Source organism: Bos grunniens, chromosome 10 (assembly GCF_055505025.1).
Source record: "Bos grunniens cultivar Pamir isolate PY7600 chromosome 10, Bosgru_T2T1.0, whole genome shotgun sequence".
In the NCBI taxonomy this organism is placed as follows: domain Eukaryota; kingdom Metazoa; phylum Chordata; class Mammalia; order Artiodactyla; family Bovidae; genus Bos; species Bos grunniens.
The window spans coordinates 20,244,215-20,266,717 of record NC_141174.1 but is presented as its reverse complement, the minus strand read 5'-3'; the positions used below and the strand labels follow the sequence as shown (position 1 = coordinate 20,266,717).

The 22,503-nt window shown below is 40.5% G+C and overlaps 1 protein-coding gene across 7 annotated transcripts in view; it reads left to right on the top strand.

Moving 5' to 3' along the window:
- Positions 1 to 22,503, top strand: part of SIPA1L1 (signal induced proliferation associated 1 like 1) — a 190,357-nt gene that overhangs the window by 44,716 nt on the left and 123,138 nt on the right. For 4 of the 7 annotated variants that reach the window (XM_086319963.1, XM_086319962.1, XM_086319961.1 and 1 more), the window contains exons 1-2: positions 2,808 to 4,717; positions 5,341 to 7,142. Coding sequence is in view for 5 of the 7 variants with exons in the window: in XM_086319962.1 (XP_086176088.1) it covers positions 5,645 to 7,142 (1,498 nt within the window). In the remaining 2 variants the exon portion in view is untranslated. Of the gene's footprint in view, positions 1 to 2,807; positions 4,718 to 5,340; positions 7,143 to 22,503 lie in introns of those variants that run through there. The other 3 variants (XM_086319964.1, XM_086319960.1, XM_086319958.1) reach the window with 2 other exon arrangements.

Sequence of the window (22,503 nt, the reverse complement as noted above, 5' to 3'; positions counted from 1 at the left end):
CACATTTTAACTTGTTTTCTTATCTCTGAACTCAAATGTAAATTCATCAGTTTATGTATGTTTTGTGTCTATAACTTCTTTATTCACTTTGGTAATTTGAGGGCAGATTATTTGAGTCTACTTTGTCTCCATCAGTGTTGTCTTTTTTAGATAGTGAACATTTGGAGAGCAGGAACTAGACTTATCAACTCATCTCTTCCCAATCCTTCCTGATTTTTGTTGAGATAGAACGGAAATGAAAGAAGGGGGAAATTCCGATCTAAAAAGTTAAATGCTGATTCATAAAGCTTGAATTATCCAGGACGTTGCATGGGGATGTTTGTACGTGTGTAAAGGCTGATTTGAAAGAGTGAGACGTCCCTTTTATCAGAGATGTTACTTTTATGTAATGTGACTGTAATTCAGGAAAGCCAAGAAGGGAGGTAAAGGAAATCATTGGCTTTATTTGGTTATCATAGCTAATCTAATGTCCAAACACTGTGATGTAATATTTCTGTTTTAAAATTAAGTTTCCTGTTATATTCTAAAGAATATTTATGGATATTTTAAGTCTGTGTATATAGCTTAATAAACTGTTTACATTGACACTTTATAAATATTCACATTGTTTATCTGTGTAATCTCAGGGTATTTGTATAGTTATTCATCATCAAAATTTCTTCTATTGCCTGGAATCATTGAGAGTTGGCCCTGTATCTGAGGCTGTGCCGATTAAGGGACCTACCAACATCCAATTTTGAAATACGGAGGTAATTGATGAAGAATGCTACATCTTTTCATGGGCTTTCCAGGTCGCTCAGTGGTAAAAAAAAAATCTGCCTGCCAATGCAAGAGATGCAGGTTCCATCCCTGGGTCAGGAAGATCCCCTGGAGGAGAAATGACAACCCACTCCAGTATTCTTGCCTGGAAAATCCCATGGACAGGGAAGCTTGTCAGGCCCCAGTCTGTAGGGTCCCAAAGAGTTGGACGCAACTAAGCATGCACACTGCGTCTTTTTAGTGAGTGCACCATGTCGTGCTGTAGGTTATTTCAGGGCAGGAACTGTAAGCTGTTGTTAGTTTTTTGTTTTCTTCCCTTCCCACATCTTCTTGTGTAACCTTTAAACTATTTTTATGCCCTTGGCACAAAGAAAGTTTCCCATGTTGTTCTTTTCCTTTGGTTCCTTCAATTATTTATTGTTCTCACTTCCTTATCACTCATTTATTTCTTGGAAAAATTTTATTTTTCTGCTTAATAATTCATGTTGAAAATGGATAAATAAGGAAGATATCACATGAGCACTTGCATATATTTTATCTGTAATTTAAGGGAAAGGGTCATGAGAAGAGATTTGGAGGTAACTGCATAGAGATAATATATGCATAGAGATAATATATTTGAAGCTGTGGGTATCTATGACATCTCCAGACAGTACTGGCTACCGTGCAGCTATCTCTCCCAAGCAGTTTCCTAATTCTGCTTCGTTCAGTTGCACAGGCAACTGATCCAGCCAAGTCAACACCCTGGTTTCCAGAGTAATAGTTTTACTCCAGTGCCCCCAGGCCTGCGATCTCATCCTAATGCACTGGGTGCTCAAATGCATCCTAATAGTAACACCCTTTACAGCACCTTCAAAAACTCTGAAGACTAGTAAGAGAAGTAAGCCAAGGGTACCACCCTGGAATCACTTGCTTTTAAATGGAGCCACCAGTGATCCTGAGGAGGGAGCCAAAAGAAAGAGGCACGGGAAATTAAGAAGAATGTGTTCATCATGAAGGCCTAGAGAAGACACAATTTCAGGAGGGAGAGAGAGGTCAAGAATATAAATGTCTAAGTGAGCCAGGATGACAGAGACTGATTTTACACCTGTAGCCGCCCTTGGGGGGAGGGGCTGTTTCCCCAAATATCTCTAGTGCCAAGTGTGTGGTCCATGCTCAGAAGTTAATTCAGAAAGACCGGGGGTGATTTACCGGAGAGCAGGAGGCACTTCCTTTGGAAGAATGGTCTTATCAGAAAACAGTGGCACGTTACGTGGTGATAGACCTTGAATGATGGAAAGAGTTTCAGTTAGTAGATGGCGTCTTCTCCTTAGCTGATAGAGTTTCCAGGAGCTCACAGAACTAAACAATGGGATTGATATTCTAGCTAAATGGATCCACCATGGACTCAAATACTACCTAGAGCTGTAAAATTAAACACATAACAAGGATATTTCTTAAATAGTTTACTCTTTGAACAGATAGAGGTGACATACTATAAATTAGCATGTCACTAATGTCTTCTACTTAATTCTATTGTTTTTTTGTTTTTTTTTTGTTTTACCATATTTAGTGATGTTTAGGCAGGTTTGCTGATAACTAAGAGAATTGCTAATCATTGTTAGCATATGTTTGCTATTTCCATTAACCCAAAGGAATAGGTTTCAGATATTATTGATGTGGTGTCATATTACACATGGATGGCATCATTATTTTCAATTAGTACTTGAATAAACACAAAGTGTATATATTCTGTAGGTGCTGGTCTGTGTCTAAGGTTCCTATTGTACCTGAAGGGCTTTGTTGCTATAAATAAGGATGGGAAAGAGAGGAAAAGAGAAAAGGAAAGAAGTCTCCATGACAAGAAAACAAAATCTGTTATTTACCTTAGTTGTCCCATCTTGAACCTCCTCAGATTTTTCAGGTCGTTAAAGAGCGTGGGCACTCTCTCCCCTATGTGCCCATGTATATTTTGAAATTAAAAGATAACACTGAGTTATCATAATCAAGATGTAGCAGGAGTCTTGGCATTTTTTTTTAATACAAAGAAATATATCTCTGTAAGACTTTTAAAATAATTTTATTTGTTTTTGGTTGTGCTGAGTCTTCGCTGATGTGAGGACTTTTCTCTGGTTGTGGCGAGTGGGGGCCACGCTCTAGTTTCGGTGTGTGGGCTTCTCGTTGCGTTGGCTTCTCCTGCTGTGGGGCCTAGGCTTTAAAGCACATGGGCTTCAGTAGTTGTAGCACATGGGCTCAGTATTCGCGGCTCCCAGGCTCTGGATCGCTGGCTCATTCATCGTGGCACACAGGATTAGTTGTTCCACGGCATGTAGGATCGTCTCAGACCTGGGATCGAACCTGTGTCTCCTGCATTGGCAGGTGGATTCTTTACCACAGAGCCACCAGGGAAGCCCACTTGTGTAAGATTTTTTAAAACCTGTTAAAAAGACCCAGGCAGCATATGCGATGCTTCTGAATGGGAGTCCTGTAGTAGTGACCACCAAGGACAGGCATTTCCAAGTCAGTGTTACTTACTGTATTTTAGTGCTGACCTATAACTTCACAGATACTAAAAAAAGAGTCCTGCAGTCAACTCTATTCTAAGGGAAATGAAATGTGGCCCGAATGAGTCTTTACTCTGGGGGATTGGTGCACTGGCCTTTTAGAGAATGTCAGTTCTGGGAACAATAGGTGATTTATTTGGATTTCTGTGAGTTTGTGAGAGACGTTGAACACATCTGATTTTCATAAGAATCTATTGAGAATTATTTTGTATGTCAGTGTATTCTTTCTTTGAAAGCTGTTTCATTGAAATAAACAGCTTCTTTTTTCCCTAGTTACAAAATAGCTCATAAATTGTGGTTTGGGGTTGTCAAAAGACTTTTTTTTTTCTTTCTTTGAAATGGGCTAGTGTTTACTTTGCATTTTGGTTTAGTTGCCCAGTTTCCTTCCATTTTATAAGGAGCACTTCTTGAACCTTGGCTGTGGCCACATGGTCTCTTTCAGACGCAACAGTTAGCACATTATTCCACTTGAAGGTTTATAGTTCAAGAGGAGCCTGGACAGTTCCCAGATATACAGTCAAATTATAGCAATCTGATGGTAGAAGTATCTAGAGAGGTCCAAAGTCAGGTTTCATTGGGTAGCGGTGCGAAACCATTATCCCTTTCACAAAAGATGGTGAAGAGGAGCCAGAGGGAAAACAATTGGCGTTTTTGTGTGGGGCTGGTCTAAGCAGCCCGTGCGAGCCCAGCTGGAGCTTCTTTGGCCCTGTGTTCTGCAGGCGGTGTGCATTTTTGAAACACCCCTAAATGTTCCAGCCTTTAAATAGCAGCGAGTCTTCTAAAATGATGCTGCATAGCGCAGGAGAAATTAAAGCGGCTGCCTGGGAGGCAGGAAGCCGACTAGCGAGATGCTTAATTATCGTGGAAGTAAGTGCTTGTTGCTGGGGAGCGGAGCGCAGCGAGCCCGGGTCGGCCTGGGTGTCAGCCGTGATTTGTAGACAATGCGGCCCCGGCAGCGCAGTGCTGGATCAGCAGCATCTTTGCAAACATGCATTTGGCAGGAATTTAAAGGCCACCTCTTGTGTCATTTGTGGAGCCTTGGAAAAGGGTCCTCTGCCTTTATTTTCAGGATGTACGCAACCATGCAGGATTTTGTGCTCAGAATTTGTGCCTCTTGCCTCCTGATTGACGTGCTCCTGAGGAAGTTGGTTTTCTTTGCCCGTCACCTGGAAGGATGTTAGCAGTTCTCTGTCGTCGACTGGGGGATATGGAAAGGTCTGCTCACAGCAGCTTTTGGTTTCTGCTGTCTTCATAAATTAGCACTGGAGGATGGGGTGGGTTGCAACGCGTAAGGAAATGCAGGCATTTTGCTAATTAGTGAAACGTTTGTAGCTTTAAGGGTAGATAGAAGGAAAGAGAGCTCGGGAAGAGGTGGTGGAAAATGCTGGATGCTTTCTGAAATTCTGCTCTTTGGGGTAAGTAATAAACTAGAGGGCATGACAGAAGCATGCTAATGGGTAGAATTGCTTGGGGAAAACCGTGTTTATTTTCTCTCTGTTGTATTTGCTCTTGCCAACTCTGGTAAGCCTTTGTAAAGAAACAAAACTAAGTTTGAATTTTGAAATACAGAAGAGGTTAAAAAGTAAGTGTTGCGACATATTCAGTAACATAATTTTTCAATTTTTAGTCTTGTTAAAAAGCTGTATGTTGCTCTAATTATCGAACTCTGTCGGTTATGCCTTGAACTTCTGGTCAGCACAGCGGTTCATGATAGTCTGCATTGTTAGAGGTCACTGGAGTCTGTTTGTGGTCTGTACTTGGGCTAATGTCCTGGAACAAGATCCCTCACCGCCTTCTAATGATATGAAACAGTTCAATTAAGCTGAAGTATTCATAGTCTTTTAAAATATATGTAATTTAAATGATGGATATTATTAAATGCTTTCAAATCTGCTTTACTAAAAATATGGGTTGTAAACTGTGAGCCACAATCCAGTTAGTGAATCTTTTATTTGGATGTGTCTGGTTTTGGCAATTGCATATTTATTTTTAGATGTATTTATTAAATGCTAATCCAAAGTGTCCTTCTCTCTTTTAGAGAAAGCATGGGATTATGGCAGTCACAGAGTCCCAGTGATACAAGTTCCATTCAGTTCTTTCTGAAAGAAAGCCATCTCATCAAAGTAAAGCAAAGGAACTCTTGTGGATTATAATGCTCTAAAGCTCTGGATTTTCAGAGATTTGAAAATAAGGAGTTATTTTAACCTTTTAAATGAAAAAGATTAAGATCTCGTGCAACTGCTGTATTTTCTGGAAGCCATTCTCCAAAAGGGAAGTGCACATTTAAAACTTAGGTATGATGGTCCTTTCTGTGGGGATTTAAGTCAAACTGCTTTTGCATCATGACCAGCCTGAAACGGTCACAGACAGAGAGGCCGGTTGCCACTGAAAGGGCATCCATTGTGGGCGCAGATGGCACCCCCAAAGTCCACACAGACGACTTCTACATGCGACGTTTCAGGTCCCAGAATGGCAGCTTAGGGTCATCTGTCATGGCTCCTGTAGGGCCCCCCCGAAGCGAAGGTTCTCACCATATAACTTCAACCCCCGGAGTCCCAAAGATGGGAGTTCGGGCAAGAATTGCAGATTGGCCCCCCAGAAAGGAAAACGTAAAAGAATCTAGCCGTTCAAGCCAGGAAATAGAAACCTCAAGTTGCCTTGAGAGCATGTCCTCCAAAAGCAGTCCTGTGAGTCAGGGAAGTTCTGTAAGCCTCAATTCCAGTGACTCAGCCATGTTAAAAAGCATACAGAACACGCTGAAGAGCAAGACGCGGCCGTCGGAGAACATGGACTCCAGATTTCTCATGCCCGAAGCCTACCCCAGCTCCCCCAGGAAGGCTCTGCGCCGGATACGGCAGCGCAGCAACAGCGACATCACCATAAGTGAGCTTGACGTGGATAGCTTTGATGAATGTATCTCGCCCACCTACAAGACGGGGCCGTCGCTGCACAGGGAATACGGTAGCACATCCTCAATTGATAAGCAGGGAACGTCCGGAGAAAGCTTCTTTGACTTGTTAAAGGGCTACAAAGACGACAAGTCTGATCGAGGTCCCACTCCGACCAAGCTCAGTGACTTTCTCATCGCCGGTGGGGGCAAGGGTTCTGGTTTCTCCTTGGATGTTATAGACGGGCCCATCTCACAGAGAGAGAACCTCAGGCTCTTTAAGGAAAGGGAAAAACCACTCAAGCGGCGCTCCAAGTCGGAAACCGGAGACTCGTCCATTTTTCGTAAATTACGCAATGCCAAAGGTGAGGAACTTGGGAAGTCGTCGGATCTTGAAGATAACCGATCGGAAGACTCTGTCAGGCCCTGGACATGCCCGAAGTGCTTTGCCCACTACGATGTCCAGAGTATCTTATTTGACTTGAACGAGGCGATTATGAACAGGCACAATGTAATTAAGAGGAGAAACACCACCACAGGGGCTTCGGCAGCTGCGGTGGCATCCTTGGTCTCTGGGCCTTTGTCCCACTCGGCCAGCTTCAGCTCCCCAATGGGCAGCACAGAGGACCTGAATTCCAAGGGAAGCCTCAGCATGGACCAGGGAGATGATAAAAGCAATGAGCTGGTGATGAGCTGTCCCTATTTTCGGAATGAGATTGGTGGAGAAGGGGAAAGGAAGATCAGCCTGTCCAAATCAAATTCTGGTTCCTTTAGTGGATGTGAAAGTGCCTCCTTTGAGTCTACACTCAGCTCCCATTGTACAAATGCAGGCGTGGCAGTACTTGAAGTGCCCAAGGAAAACTTGGTGTTACACCTGGATCGGGTGAAAAGATACATCGTAGAACACGTGGATCTTGGCGCTTACTATTACAGGAAGTTCTTCTATCAGAAGGGTGAGTAGAGATCTTTAATTTTCTTTTGCCATACTTTCTGAAAAGGAGTACTGTCTGTCAGGTTTCATAAGGCAGTGTGATGTAAGCTTTGCGTGAACGCCTTATCTTGATGGCGAAAGAGTTAGCTGTTGGCTGCAGTGTATTTTCATTTGCATTTTGTGAGTTACTTTCTCCTTTTAGATATGTTAAATATCTTATATACAGAATATTAATTTTTTTAAGTAAAAAACCTTTGATTCAGTGGATGAAATTGTAATGCTTACGTAGAAGACTTGCTATGTCACCTTTAGGGATAAATGTCATATGAAGTTAAAAATATTTTAAATACAGCTTTTAAAGGGTTTCAAAAGCAATCTTAATGCTGGTTTTTTTATTTGTTTAGTACTTTTACAGTTGGTACAGGGTCATTTCTTTTCTCCCTCAATGTTCTCATTACTAAATGACAATTATAATACATTCCCATTCATTTCACAGGCATTTTAGTGAGAATTTTATTATTTGACAAAAATCTAAGAGTTGGGAATCAAACCTTGGTCTTCTAGATTTGAGTATAAAAGGCACTGGAGTGAGAGGTACCATTAACATGTTGATGACTTCTTTTTCTGCTTTGGGGGAAAATATATGTCTGTATCGGAGAAGGCAGTGGCACCCCACTCCAGTACTCTTGCCTGGAAAATCCCATGGATGGAGGAGCCAGGAAGGCTGGAGTCCATGGGGTCGCTGAGGGTCGGACACGACTGAGTGACTTCCCTTTCACTTTTCACTTTCATGCCTTGGAGAAGGAAATGGCAACCCACTCCAGGGTTCTTGCCTGGAGAATCCCAAGGACAGGGGAGCCTGGTGGGCTGCCGTCTATGGGGTCGCACAGAGTCGGACACGACTGAAGCGACTTAGCAGCAGCAGCAGCAGCATGTATCTATATTGTTGGATTGATCTGTATATACACAGTTTTATCTCATGCTTTTAAGAAAACTCTGTGAATTCACTGACAGGTAGTTTAAATGAACTCTTAGGAGCTTTCTAATAGTGTTTTTGAGCAGCATTATTAATTGAAGAATGAGTTTGTCATGCAAGGACCTGAGCTAGAAGACAAGATGCTCACCAAGGAAGAACGTACACCTGTGGTCCACAAGCTAGCTCAGTAATGTCTGCGTTGAGACCAAGTGAGAGGCCCCCTGTATACAAGTTACTAGAGTGATCTTTCAATTTCCCACCCACTGTTTGGGGGTTTTGGGTCCTTTTGAGATTTATTCTTCCAAAGGAAGTTTGATTTCTAGTACTTCATTCTAGTGCTCTAGTTGTATGACATTGCTTACTTTAAAATCAAATTTATTGTAAGGTTATCGTATGATCGGCTGTATTCACAATGGTTTATTGACCAAAGGAGCCTTGTCTCAGTGCTTGGTATCCATGTCTCTTAAACATCTATGGCAAAGGTCCTGAAACTAATATGATAATGAAAATCCTGACTTCATTGATCACCCATCTTTATGTTCTCAGAAAACTTTGTGGAGTTCAGATTTTAGAAATCACTTCTTTCTTATTCTGTCCTTAAGGCTACAGAGTATTTTTACCTTGCCATCTTGGTATTTGGGACCAGATAATTCTTTGTTTGTTATATCCTATAGTCTTACACATTCTGGGATATAAGATGTTTAGCAGTGTCCCTGGCCTACATCCCAGATGCTGATAGGTACCCTGACTTGTGATGACCTAAAAGGTCTCCATTTGGATATTGCCAAATGTCCTCTAGAAAATTGCCCCTTGCTGAAAATCCCTGTTTTATTGAGCCTGGAGAAGTTTTCCACAGGTGTTTGTGAACTGTCTGTAGAGGAGGCCATCTTCCTAAAGAACTGACATTCCAACACAGGAGAGAACATGTTACTTATAATCTTACTTATGTATTCATAGTAGTTGGCTCTTTTCCCTAGTTCAGTTCAGTTCAGTCACTCAGTTGTGTCCAACTCTTTGCAACCCAATGAATGCCAGGCCTCCCTGTCCATCACCAACTGCTGGAGCCTAACCAAACCCATGTCCGTTGAGTCGGTGATGCCATCCAACCATCTCATCTTCTGTTGTCCCCTTCTGCTCCTGCCCTCAATCTTTCCCAGCATCAGGGTTTTTTCAAATGAGTCAGCTCTTCGCATCAGGTGGCCAAAGTATTGGAGTTTCAGCTTCAACATCAGTCCTTCCAGTGAACACCCAGGACTGATCTGCTTTAGGATGGACTGGTTGGATCTCCTTGCAGTCCAAAGGACTCTCAAGAGTCTTCAACACCACAGTTCAAAAGCATCAGTTCTTCAGCGCTCAGCTTTCTTTATAGTCCAGCTCTCACATCCATACATGACTACTGGAAAAACCATAGTCTTGACTAGACAGACCTTTGTTGGCAAAGTAATGTCTCTGCTTTTTAATATGCTGTCTAGGTTGGTCATAACTTTCCTTCCAAGGAGTATGTGTCTTTTAATTTCTTGGCTGCAGTCACCATCTGCAGTGATTTTGGAGCCAAGAAAAATGAAGTCTGACACTGTTCCCACTGTTTCCCCATCTATTTCCCATGAAGGGGTGGGACCAGATGCCATGATCTTAGTTTTCTGAATGTTGAGCTTTAAGCCAACTTTTTCACTCTCCTCTTTCACTTTCACAAAGAGGCTCTTCAGTTCTTTTTCACTTTGTACCCTCAGGGTGGTGTCATCTGCATATCTGAGGTTATTGATACTTCTCCCTGCAATCTTGATTCCAGCTTGTGCTTCCTCCAGCCCAGCGTTTCTCATGATGTACTTTGCATTAAGTTAAATAAGCAGGGTGACAATATACAGCCTTGACATACTCCTTTTCCTATTTGGAACCAGTCTGTTGTTCCACGTCCAGTTCTAACTGTTGCTTCCTCACCTGCATATAGGTTTCTCAAGAGGTGGGTCAGGTGGTCTAGTATTCCCATCTCCTGAAGAATTTTCCACAGTTTCTTGTGATCCACACAGTCAAAGGCTTTGGCACAGTCAATAAAGCAGAAATAGATGCTTTTCTGGAACTCTCTTGCTTTTCTGATGATCCAGCGGATGTTGGCAATTTCATCTCTGGTTCCTCTGCCTTTTCTAAAACCAGCTTGAACATCTGGAAGTTCACGGTTCACGTATTGCTGAAGCCTGGCTTGGAGAATTTTGAGCATTACTTTACTAGCATGTGAGATGAGTGCAATTGTGTGGTAGTTTGAACATTCTTTGGCATTGCCTTTCTTTGGGATTAGAATGAAAACTGACTGTTTCCAGTCCTGTGGCCACTGCTGAGTTTTCCAAATTTGCTGACATATTGAGTGCAGCACTTTCACAGCATCATCTTTTAGGATTTGAAATAGCTCCACTGGAATTCCATCACCTCCACTAGCTTTGTTCGTAGTGAATCTTCCTAAGGCCCACTTGACTTGACATTCCAGGATATCTGGCTCTAGGTAATATAATCACATTAATGATGAACATTTTGAGCACTTACTGTGTACTAGAAACTTACCATGTGGTTTGATGTCTATTTTCTCATTTCAGTGTCTCCATGTCCCCTGTGGTATAGATATAGTTATTGAAGGCATTTTCCAGATGAGAAAACTGGGGTTTGTGTGGCTGGTTTCAGCGGTTAAGCTGTCATTGAAATTAATAGTATTGGAGCCAGGATTTCACATTTGGGGTGTCTGACCAGAGTCATGTTCTTGACTGTTTTGCTCTGCTCTCTACTATATTAGACTAAAGGAAGGAGAATGTTTTTATCTTTAAATCTGGTAGAATTTTGTTCAAAGTACTTTGTCTTTCAAAAGTAAGGAACAAAAATTTGAACACCTGTATTCCACGGTGATCCAGTTTAGATCATAACACTTCATAAATTTAAGAGCTACTAATTCAAAGAAATTTCTCATTTAAACCATTTTTCTATTTATAGACCGACCATACCCTCTTAGCTAACATAATTGGAACTGTTTAGTTGACAAAATCATTAAGATAGGGAGTCTTGCAAAAGTATACATATTCAAAATATCTTATTTTCACTAAACTATGTAATAATAATAAATATATATTTGCTAAATTTTGGAGAGGCCAAGGGTGCTTCTTTGACAGTGATTCTGCTATTTTGAATTCTACATTGTATTAACAGTATAGACAGTAGCAAAACACTCTGAATCTTACAGAATTTTAGATTTAAAATTTTTTTCTCCTTTTTTTATAGGTCTTTCCCACATCTAATCCAATAGCTTTCCTTTTAATGACTTGCTTTTATGAAGTCTTTCCAAAGCCTTCAATTTAGTTTTTAATAAGAAACAAGATTTATCTCTTGTACTTATATTCCATCAACTTTCATAATATTTAATTAAATCTCGTAATTACAATAACAAGTCCACTGGCATAAACTGGTTTGGGAAGACACAGCTTGACTCTTAGTCAGCATGGAGTCCAGCTGGTGGGAGCAGAAAGAGTGTGTGGCTCCAGAGATTGCCGCCTAGTGCCCTTGGGCATTTATCATCAGGGTTTACAGAGGAAACGCAGATCAATAGTTAATACATGAAACTGGTACAGGAAGGCAGTGTCAGAGAGCACCTGCTGTGTTTTCTTGGGCCATACAAACTTTCAAATCAGGTAGATCATTTGTTACAAAGAAGATACAACAGATTGTGGATCTGAATAACTTGAAGCAGAAATTAACCCCCTTAAACTATAACTGTGTATTATAAACTTTATGTAGTATCTGTACCTTTCTTAAAATTTAATTTATTGAAGTATAGTTGATTTGCAAGGTATTAATTTCTGCTGTGCAGAAAAGTGAATCGTTTATACACATATGCATTTTTTTCATACTCTTTTCCATTATGCTTTATCACAGAATATTGAATTACCTTGTGCTATACAGTAGGAACCTGTTGTTTATCCGTACAGTATATAATAGTTTGCATCTGCTAATCCCAGACTTTCACTCCATCCCTTCCCCACCCCCTTTCCCTGGGCAAGTACAAGTCTGTTCTCTATGTCTGTGTGTCTGTTTCTGTTGCATAGATAAGTTTGTTGGTGTCATATTTTGGTATAAGTGATAGCTGTACTTTTCATCACAGTGTAAAATATAGTTAGACAAATAATTCTGTCATGATTTTTAATACATAGCTTGATTCACTGAAATTAGTACACTAACTCGTTTTTCCTAATCAGAACCTGGAAGAGAGTCATCTTGTTGAAGGAGTACATCCACAACAGGTGTAATTTCTCTTCCAGCAACAGGGCGTAGCGCTTCTGACCTGTCAGTCCAACCTCGTAATCACCAGATACTGGGTTTAATGAATCCTGATTTCACTGAGGCTAAATCTCTGGGGGAAAAATCCACATTACTGAAGTGTGTATTGTTGACATGATACGTAAAACTTAACTGTCTTTTTCTGATGAAGCTGCTGTCACTTTTTAAATATTACATTATTTTTATGAACTTCATTATTTTGCAAATTTAGACTTTAGAGCATATTTGTCTCCATCTCATGAGCCCAGTCCTTTGCTGGCTGAGCAGAGCAATCCTCCCATTGTATGCATCTGTTGAAGTAAGTAACAAACCATCAATTTCTTCTTTCTGGTCCTTCCTCTTCCCCACTTCTCTTTGCTGTTTTGCCAGTGCGTGTGATGGTTCTAACTCGCCGAGGATTAAATGACAGTAATAACATAGCTAACATTTATTGTGTTATTACTTTGTGCTTTATGCAGAGCTCCTCACATAATGCTCATAGGACCCCGAGGCAAAGTTGTATTGTGATAAGTCCAAGTGATGCAACCACATCCTTCATAGAGAGGCACAGATGAGGCAGTACACTAACATCAGAATTAATCTGGGCCTCTCCCTTTGAGTACATATGTATTTTGTGTTGAGTTTTCACTTCGTCACCATGATTAAAGTTCCAGGACAGGACTGTTTCCGTTCTGCACTGCGTATACAAGGGTCCGAGACACATCCTCCCTGAATCCCACTGGACCAGCGCACTAATGGAAAAGAGAGGAGCCAAGGGTTGCTTTCACTGTGTTCCTTGTTGCTCCATTGATCAAAAGTGTTGATAGTGATGGAATGTCACTCTCAAAGTCAGGTTACTGAAGATGCTGTGATCGGGCCAGGCCTTCCCTTCCTGCCCAGTGGCCAGAAGCAGCTGCCATTATCAGGTCTAAAGAGCATCTAAGAATATTTTCTCATTCCTGGAAGGGATGAACACTAATGCTCTGCACTTGCTTACTCTTCTGATAACTTGAAGCCACCAGATTTGATTGTTCTGCAGTTCACCTTCCTCCTCCTATACACCACCGCCTCACCCCACCTCACCACACGTGTGTTTGCACACGCACACTCACACGTATACAAGTCAAGTTGAATAGTATGCTGGGCTCCTGGATTATTAGTTTGAGGCCTTGTTGGATTTTGGTTGCTACTGTAATGTCCAGTTTTATTTTCCTTTCACTCTCTTCGAATCAACCATCTTTACCATTTCTTTAGAATATATACTCTGAACTGCATTTGTACTTGAAGTGACAGCTTTAGTACTCTAATATATTCTCCAGTTTTGTTATCAGGCAGTATTCTGCAAGTTCAGATTTTTACATGTGTATCATTACCTACTGTAAGTTTCAGTGGATTATTGTATGGTACATATAGAACATCAGAGGACACCTTAAAGCTCAACTTATTTGTAAAACTCTGTGCTTATTTTATTTCTTCTGTAACTGTAGCAACATTAAGCTTGAGTATAGTACCATGGAATGCCTTGTAATTCAGAGTTCTGAAAGGATAACTAGTCTATGGTTAGTTTTTTGTGAACAGTCGTATTTCAAGTATGGGATAAAACTCCAGAGTCAGCAAGTCTGTTCTCCTAAACCATGTTGTGCTCTGTGTTCTTGAACTTAACGGTGTATTTCTGCCAAAACTAATAGGGAAAGATTTTATTCATGTGTAATAGCTTACTGTTTTCATGCCCTTGTCTTTCATTTTTTATTGAGAGCATATAAACTGTGTTTTATTTGTTTGAAGGCAGCTCTCTAGTTATGTAATCCTTTTCAGGGAGATTTGGGGCACTAAATAACTTCCTGAGAAGCTCACCTAGGAGTGTTTTGCTGCTGTTTCTTGACCTGCTCGGGGCTTTTGGTAGCAAGAAGGCCGTTAGGTAGGAAGGTGTGCACGTTAGCTCTTTGGAAAACAAGCATCCTCTGCTTTCTCGGCCATGATCTCCCAAGCCCCGTGACTGATTGAACTCTGATCTGTGAGCCATCCAGGAGTTCATATTCCCTGAGCCGTCTCAGTTCAGAGGCTTGTGAAGGCTGATTAAAAGGGCATGTGCCTCTCAGCTGCTCCTCTCTGTTTAGTTTTATAAAATCAAGCTAGACGGTCCAAAGGCCACCTTTGCTCAGACACTTGACTTTATTCAAGGTCATCTTGTAAAGATCCAATCATACAACGACAGAGTGTGCTTTTCAATGAACTGATGATGGAGATACTGGCCTTTTTGTCATCCTTTGGCCTTTTAGAAAGTTCCACGTGAGAAATTTATTTTAGAATTTGATGCCAGGAATTATTTTCTGGTAGCTACTAAATGCCTGCCTTTCTGATGATAGGTGTGTTTTATTTGTTTGCTTGTTTTATTTTATTTATTTTTTTCCTGTATCTTCTGTTTTACTTCACCTCCCAGAAGAAAATCTGATGCTCAACTGTGCCACCTTCATTAATAACATATTCATATCCACTTGGCTTTTATTTTCCTATTTCTGTTTGATTAGCACAGTTTACCTATTTCCTTTATAATGAATGACTTCAGAACACTCTTTTTAGAAAAAGTAGTCTACATTTATATCCAAATAAAAGACCTCTGTTCCCAGGCTTTTTCTTCAGTTCTGGCTACATTCCTTATCAGCCTTACCTGCTTCCACTTGGTTGGTTATCTAGCCGGCAGCTTGAAACCTGGGACACAAATTTTGACTGCTTCTCCGTTTTTCTCCCTGAACAAGCCTACCGTCATCGTTGTCCTCATGCTGTAAATGCTACCAGTATTATCAGTCTCTGGGGTTTGAAACACTGAAGCCCCTTTGATGCCTCTCTTCATTGATGTTAACCTCCAGTCAGTTGGGAAGGCCTCTTGCATCTCCCTCCACATTGTTGCTGATTTCCTGTTCTCTGTGTCCTGGTCCCAAGGTTACTTCAAGCCCTCGTTGCCTTTTGACGCAATTCTTGGCCATTGTCTTAGTCTCTTCATCTCTGGTCCCCCTTACTCAAAATTCATCCTCTTGTCTTTGCCAAATACACCAGTCTAATCACAGAGCAATTTGCATCTTACATGATTGTGTTGATATGATTCAATCATGTAACAGATACCTTATTGATCAAGTTGTCTGAGAAGCAGATGCTGGACAGTATTGGCACGCAAGTGGTTTGTTAGGGACCTGGGGCCATGCCTGTGAAAGAAGAGGGAAGAGGAAGCAGGATTTATCAGGGAAGGTCTTCAGTCCACAGTACAGGTCTGACACTATGAAAGGGAGAAGAAATGAAAATGGGCAGGGGGAGCCTCAGCTTACTGTGTCATGTGACAAAATCTCAACCAATGCCATGAAAGAAAAAGGAACAATAGAGCGGTCCCTTGTGGGCAGTCAGTTCCCCTCCAGGCACACTCAGTCCTGGGGCTGCCCAGGAAGAGTATGTCTGGGCTGGAAAACTACAGAAGATCCGAAGATACTACAGCCAGAGACTCTCAGCTAATTGCATTTCTTGTGGCTGAATTTGTTGTGAGCAATTTCTGAAAGGGAGATATTAAGTATTGCACGTCTGGGACCGCGACATATGCATGAGTGCCTTCATCATACTCGGCATGGTTTAGGATGCTTGGAATGAGAAATAAAATGAAACACCTTCATGGAGCTTACATTCTAGTGGAGGGAAACAGATGATAAACAAATCAAACAAAAGGATATATTACTATGAAAGTTAACAATGCAGAGTTGGAGGTAGTAATCGATCTCCTAATCTCAGTATTTGATTGTAATCTTCTTTATCTTTTCTTTTTTGTTGTCATTCTTGTTTTTAAATTCAGATATAGTTAATTTACATTGTTGTGTTGGTTTCAAGTGTACAGCAAAGTGATTCAGTTATTCATACATTTATATGGATGGATAAGATAACTATACCCAAGATATTGGGTATAGTTCCCTGTGCTATACAGTAGATCTTTATTTTTTGCTTATTTATGTGTAGTACTTTGTGTACCTATGTATTTCTTATATACAGATTTATTACCCAATTTCCTATTAATCAGTGCCCTTAATATTTTTAAGTAGTTTTAAAAATTAACAACTGCACATTCATACATTTATTCATTTATTGCATGATATTTTTAAAGCATCTAGCCTGTGTCAGCTTGGAGGAGAACAAAAGCAAATAAACCTGCCTTCATGGTACTTGAAGCTTGCCCTGAGTACGGTTAAGACAAATGAGAAGCTTTAGAACATTAATTATCTTCCTGATCTTTTTTTTGGTGTGTGTGGGTGGGGGGGCGGGGTGTGCCATGAAGCTTGCAGGATCTTAGTTACCCAACCAGGGACTGAACCCAGTCCCCACCAGTGAAGGCACCACCTATCCTAAGCACTGGACCACCAGGGAATTCCCTTTTCCTTACTTTTAAAAACCATTGAACAAATTCTTTTACAATTTCTTTATTTCCTCTACCTGGAACTCCATTTTGATAGATGATGGATTTATCTTGTTTTATCCTCTGTTTTTTTCTTTCATAATTTCAATTTCTTTTTATTTTATATATTAATTTTATCTTTTGGTTCAGAAATTGATATGTACCTCTCTATGTTCTACTCTCCAGCCCTTTCATTTTATTTTAGTAATTGTAGTTTTATTTGCCAGGAATTCATTATTTTTGTTTCCCTGTAGTTATTGTTCTAATAGTTTATCCTTATTTTATATACCCTACATTTCTCCATTGGTATTCATTTAAATAATTTTTTCTAATTTTTTTCCCTTGCATGATCTGTATCTTCTGAGTTGTATTCTCTGTTTGTCTTTTTTTTTTTTTCTCTCTTTTTTGCTGTTGGTTTTCCTTGGTCCATTGATCTTTGCCACAAAGGCCAAGGCAGATTGGTATAGGTGGCAGGCTTCCCTGCAGTGCTGTGTGTCTTTTTCCCCAGCTGGTTTCACCTTCTAGCGGGGAAGTGAGGGCTGGCACTGGAAAAGTAGGTGAGACCCTAACAGGGAGGAGTGTATGGAGCGAGAGGGTAGTGTACACAGTGCTTAGTACCAGCCCACGTGGGTGCCAGGTTGGGAGAGGTTTAGCCTACTCCCCTGCTGCATGGAGCTGCCTTTTCTCCTGTCCATGCATCAGGATGGGTGGGCTTCCTGCCTCTCCTGGGCTTCTGAGTAACCTTCTTCCTCCTAAAGGTGCAGGTGCTTTCCCACCACTGTTCCAGTCACCTGTGTCCCAGTTTCTGGCCAACACTTTCTGTGGTGCCCTGGTTTATAACCAGTCTAAGGAAGAAAAGTTATGACCAACCTAGATAGCATATTGAAAAGCAGAGACATTACCTTGCCAACAAAGGTCCATCTAGTCAAGGCTGTGGTTTTTCCTGTGGTCATGTATGGATGTGAGAGTTGGACTGTGAAGAAAGCTGAGCACCAAAGAATTGATGCTTTTGAACTGTGGTGTTGGAGAAGACTCTTGAGAGTCCCTTGGACTGCAAGGAGATCCAACCAGTCCACTCTGAAGGAGATCAGCCCTGGGATTTCTTTGGAAGGACTGATGCTAAAGCTGAAACTCCAGTACTTTGGCCACCTCATGCGAAGAGTTGACTCATTGGAAAAGACTCTGATGCTGGGAGGGATTGGGGGCAAGAGGAGAAGGGGATGACAGAGGATGAGATGGCTGGATGGTATCACCGACTCGATGGACGTGAGTTTGAGTGAACTCCGGGAGTTGGTGATGGACAGGGAGGCCTGGCGTGCTGTGATTCATTGGGTCGCAAAGAGTCAGACACAACTGAGCGACTGAACTGAAGCAATCCTTGAAGGCAAGGACTGCAATAGATTAGGCTAGGCTCAGCAGTTATTTCACAATTGGAATGTTTGGTACTGATGCAAAGTACAAAGTTTATTGAGTTGGGGAGCCAGTGTATCTTGTATTCATAGCATCAGGTAGACTCAGGGAGGGCCCTCTGTGTATATGACCTTGTGTTACAGTCTGGACACCGGATAATATGTTGCAGTTCCTTTTCCTCTCTTTTCAGGAAATGAGACCCCTGACAAGTCTGTGTGTGGTCATGGTGGTTTTGTGGAAATTAACCAAGACCACCAATTGATCCCCATAAACCCAAAACACCATTCTAGAGACTGAATTTTACTATTGTAAAGCTTCTTAGACACACAAGTGATAGATGCTGAAGTCAGTGGATGACACCTTGAGAAGAAACAAGAGTACAAGCAGGATTTACGTCATCTAAAAGTATCTCCCACCAAAATATTTATAAATCATAAGAAGAATGAGAGTGACTTTACAGTGAGCAAACTGGTACATGCCACCCTAATAGAAGGAACTCTATCATGGTCTCTATCACGAACCTTGAAATTTGAGTATTATAATATTAATTTAGAATATTTAGAATATTAATTTAGAATAATTTAGAATATTAATAAATAATAATTAATTAATAGAAGGAACTCTATCATGGTCTCTATCACAAACTAGAGAAGTTTGAGTATTAGAATATTAATTTCCTGATTTCTGATTAATGAAGATTGTACTGTATGTAGTTATATATAAGATGTTAACATTGGGGAAGGCTGGGTTAGGGATCAGTTCAGTTCAGTCGCTCAGTTGTGTCTGACTCTTTGTGACCCCTTGGACTGCAGCACGCCAGGCCTCCCTGTCCATCACCAACTCCCGGAGTCTACCCAAATTCATGTCCGTTAAGTAGGTGATGCCATCCAACCATCTCATCTTCTGTCGTCCCCTTCTCTTCCCACCTTCAGTCTTTCCCAGCATCAGGGTCTTTTCCAATGAGTCAGCTTTTTGCATCAGGTGATCAAAATATTGGAGTTTCAGCTTCAACATCAGGTCTTCCAATGAACACTCAGGACTGATCTGCTTTAGGATGGACTGGTTTGATCTCCTTGCAATGCAAGGGACTCAAGAGTCTTCTCCAAGACCACAGTTCAAAAACATCAGTTCTTTGGCACTCAGCTTTCTTTATAGTCCAACTCTCACATCCATACATGACTACTAGAAAAACCATAGCCTTGATGAGACGGACCTTTGTTGGCAAAGGAATGTCTCTGCTTTTTAATACACTGTCTAGTTTGGTCATAACTTTCCTTCCAAGGAGTAAGTGTATGGAAACTCCTTGTACTATATATACAACTTTTCTGTCAGTCCAGAAGCAGTCAGAGAAGCAGTCCAGAAGCAGTCAAGATAAAATATGAAAAAGAAAACCTTCAGGTACAGTCAGTAACAGCAGCTAACGTAGGAACCATCCACATGGAAATGGGAATGCTTCCTCAACTTTCTGTGTCAAAGTACATCAGAGCGAATGCCATGCTACTGATTGCTGTATCCCAAAGAATTTCTATTCTTTGTTTTGCAGTCTCAAGGACATAAGGGCCCTTTAGATCTGTTATTTCAGTACAAGTTGATAACATGATAAAGCTTGTCACCTGTTTTTCAAATGCATACCTCATTGTTAATTTTAACCAAAAGTTGGTGCTCAGCAAACATTTCTTTTATCCTACCAATTCCTTTGCTCATCTTCTCATGGAGTCCCCTCTTCTGTATGGAGAGGCCATGCATCTGAACCTCAGGACAGCAAGAGGAGGGACTTGCATAACTTCATTCTCAACAATAATGTTGAAGCATCAGCAGAAGCAGGCTCAACAACTCAGAGACAGTCCAGAAGCAGGTGGGCTCTACTAAGTTTTTGAGACACATTGCATGGTCTCGCCCTCATGAGCTACGGTGACTTCTACCTTGACTGAACTTCTGACTGTTTCTGGGGGACTTCCTTTCAGATATTTCAAAAGCATTTTACACAGACATCTTGCTGCAATGTCCCTGATAAGGAGGTACAAAAGGTTTGGGTTTTTTTTTTTTTTTTTTTTTAATATATAAAGACATTGAGTTAGAAACAGGTGTTTCATTGTAGTTTCTTTCATTTGAATAATAAATACTTTTTTTTCCCCTGAGCGGGCTTTTAAATTAGTATGAACTAACAATAAGCCTGAAGAGTTACATTAATATGCAACCTTTTAAAATATTCTTTTTACTCAGTGACCATTTGTAAACCATTTTTATAAAAATTGCCATATTTGTAGAAATACTTTTTTTATACTTTTAAAAATCTCCCTATTATAAAAGGTATATATTCATTACAGAAGAATTAGCAACTATAGAAACTAAGGAAATTAATCATGTGTGATTACTAGTTACTTTACTGCGACTGATCTGATCTGATCTGATACTCATTAATTAAACAAGATAAGGATCATTAAATAGTTTTATATATTTTTTCATGGTTCCATGATTGGCTTTGCCATCGTTTATTTAAAGTCTTCCAGATGTTATTAAATTCAAGTTTTCTACTTCCTTATTATAAATAATTCTTACATCAGGTCATCCTAAGTGTTTTTTGGTGCTTAGGATGACCTTTGGGCACTTAGGATGGCACTTAACCCCTTTGGCAATTTGGTGAAACCTATGGACTCTCCTTAGACTAATGTTTTTAAGTGCATAAAAGTACAAAGCAAACCAGGCATATTAAACTACAGTTGCAAGAGTATTAAAAATTTTGTGATATACTAACATAGATGCTTCTTTTTTATTACGTTAACAAAGGATCTAGCATCAGTTCTGATAACTACCATAATTTCAAAGTTGTGATGAGAATAATTGATATTTTGATATGTCTACAATGGCAGTAATATGATATGAAAACATCTCTTGATTTCTGTAGGTGTCAAAGTCACCTGTGCAGCTGATGTTACTGTAGTTGGTTGACTCCCTTTGATGGAAATGCTACATTTCTTTAGAAGGTAGTGAAAATAAAGATAAAAATTTTTTTCATTCAAGTTCATGAACCCCCTAATTTCTTTCCATAGACAAGTTTAAAAGCCTCTGACCTTACATAAATGTTTTTGTTATGTAACTTTTCCCCCCACATGTCCAATTATTAACGTAAGGTAGAGTCCTGTAAGTGAAATGGTGTGAATTTTATGGGAACCTTGATTTTTATTGCCAAATTGTTCTTAAGAAAGCTTAGGCCAGAAAGGTTCTACTCCTATTTTAAGACTGTGTAGTGTTTAACATTTTCTTGGCTACCTTGAGTATTTGCAGTTTTTATTTTAGAACATTTATTGTAGGTCCAAAACATTTCAATTTCATTGATCACAAGTAAGACTGAATAATTTAGATAGAATTATTGGCTATTTGTCATAGATAATAGTCAATTAAAAATCTCCCATTTTGACAGTGATACTGTTTTTCCTTTGTTTCAAATAGAGTTTTCTTTCATCATTTGAATGCAATTCGTTAGTGTCAGCCTTACTTCTGTTAAAGTCTACTTTTTATTGGCAGGTTGGGGGGCTTCTGAGACCTGCTTAGTCATGTGAGGCTTTAAGCCTAACAACATGATATAATTTTGTCAAATAGACCACCCTAATTTTTAAGAGCTACATATGGAAAGAAGAATTGGAACTTCAGAGAACTGTGCACTTTGTAAATGTGGACAATTACTCTTATGCAACCATAATTACAAGCTTAGTGGAATGCTTTGGGACAGAATTCTGGACTGTGGCCAGTCCTGTGTAAATATCCCCATCCATTACTCTGACCTGCTTTTGATGATGATGCAAAGTCCCAGGCTATTTAGTTCTCATGGAACCTCCGCCCTTATAATTAGGATGAGCCCTTTGGGGACCAGAGACAGAACCTCTGTTGTTGCTAAGTCACTTCAGTCGTGTCCGTCTCTGTGTGACCCCATAGACACCAGCCCACCAGGCTCTGCCGTCCCTGGGATTCTCCAGGCTAGAACACTGGAGTGGGTTGCCATTTCCTTCTCCAGTGCATGAAAGTGAAAAGTGAAAGGGAAGTCGCTCAGTCATGTCTGACTCTTAGCGACCCCGTGGACTGCAGCCTACCAGGCTCCTCCGTCCATGGGATTTTCCAGGCGAGAGTACTGCAGTGGGGTGCCATCGCCTTCTCCAAGTGGTGCTCTTCTTGGAAAGAGCCATTCTTCAAACACATGAGTCCTTATTACCTCCACTTTGGCAAATTTGTGTTTTCATTTTTAAAGAAGAATATACTGTTGTTGCTTGTGTTTTCTTTTTCATT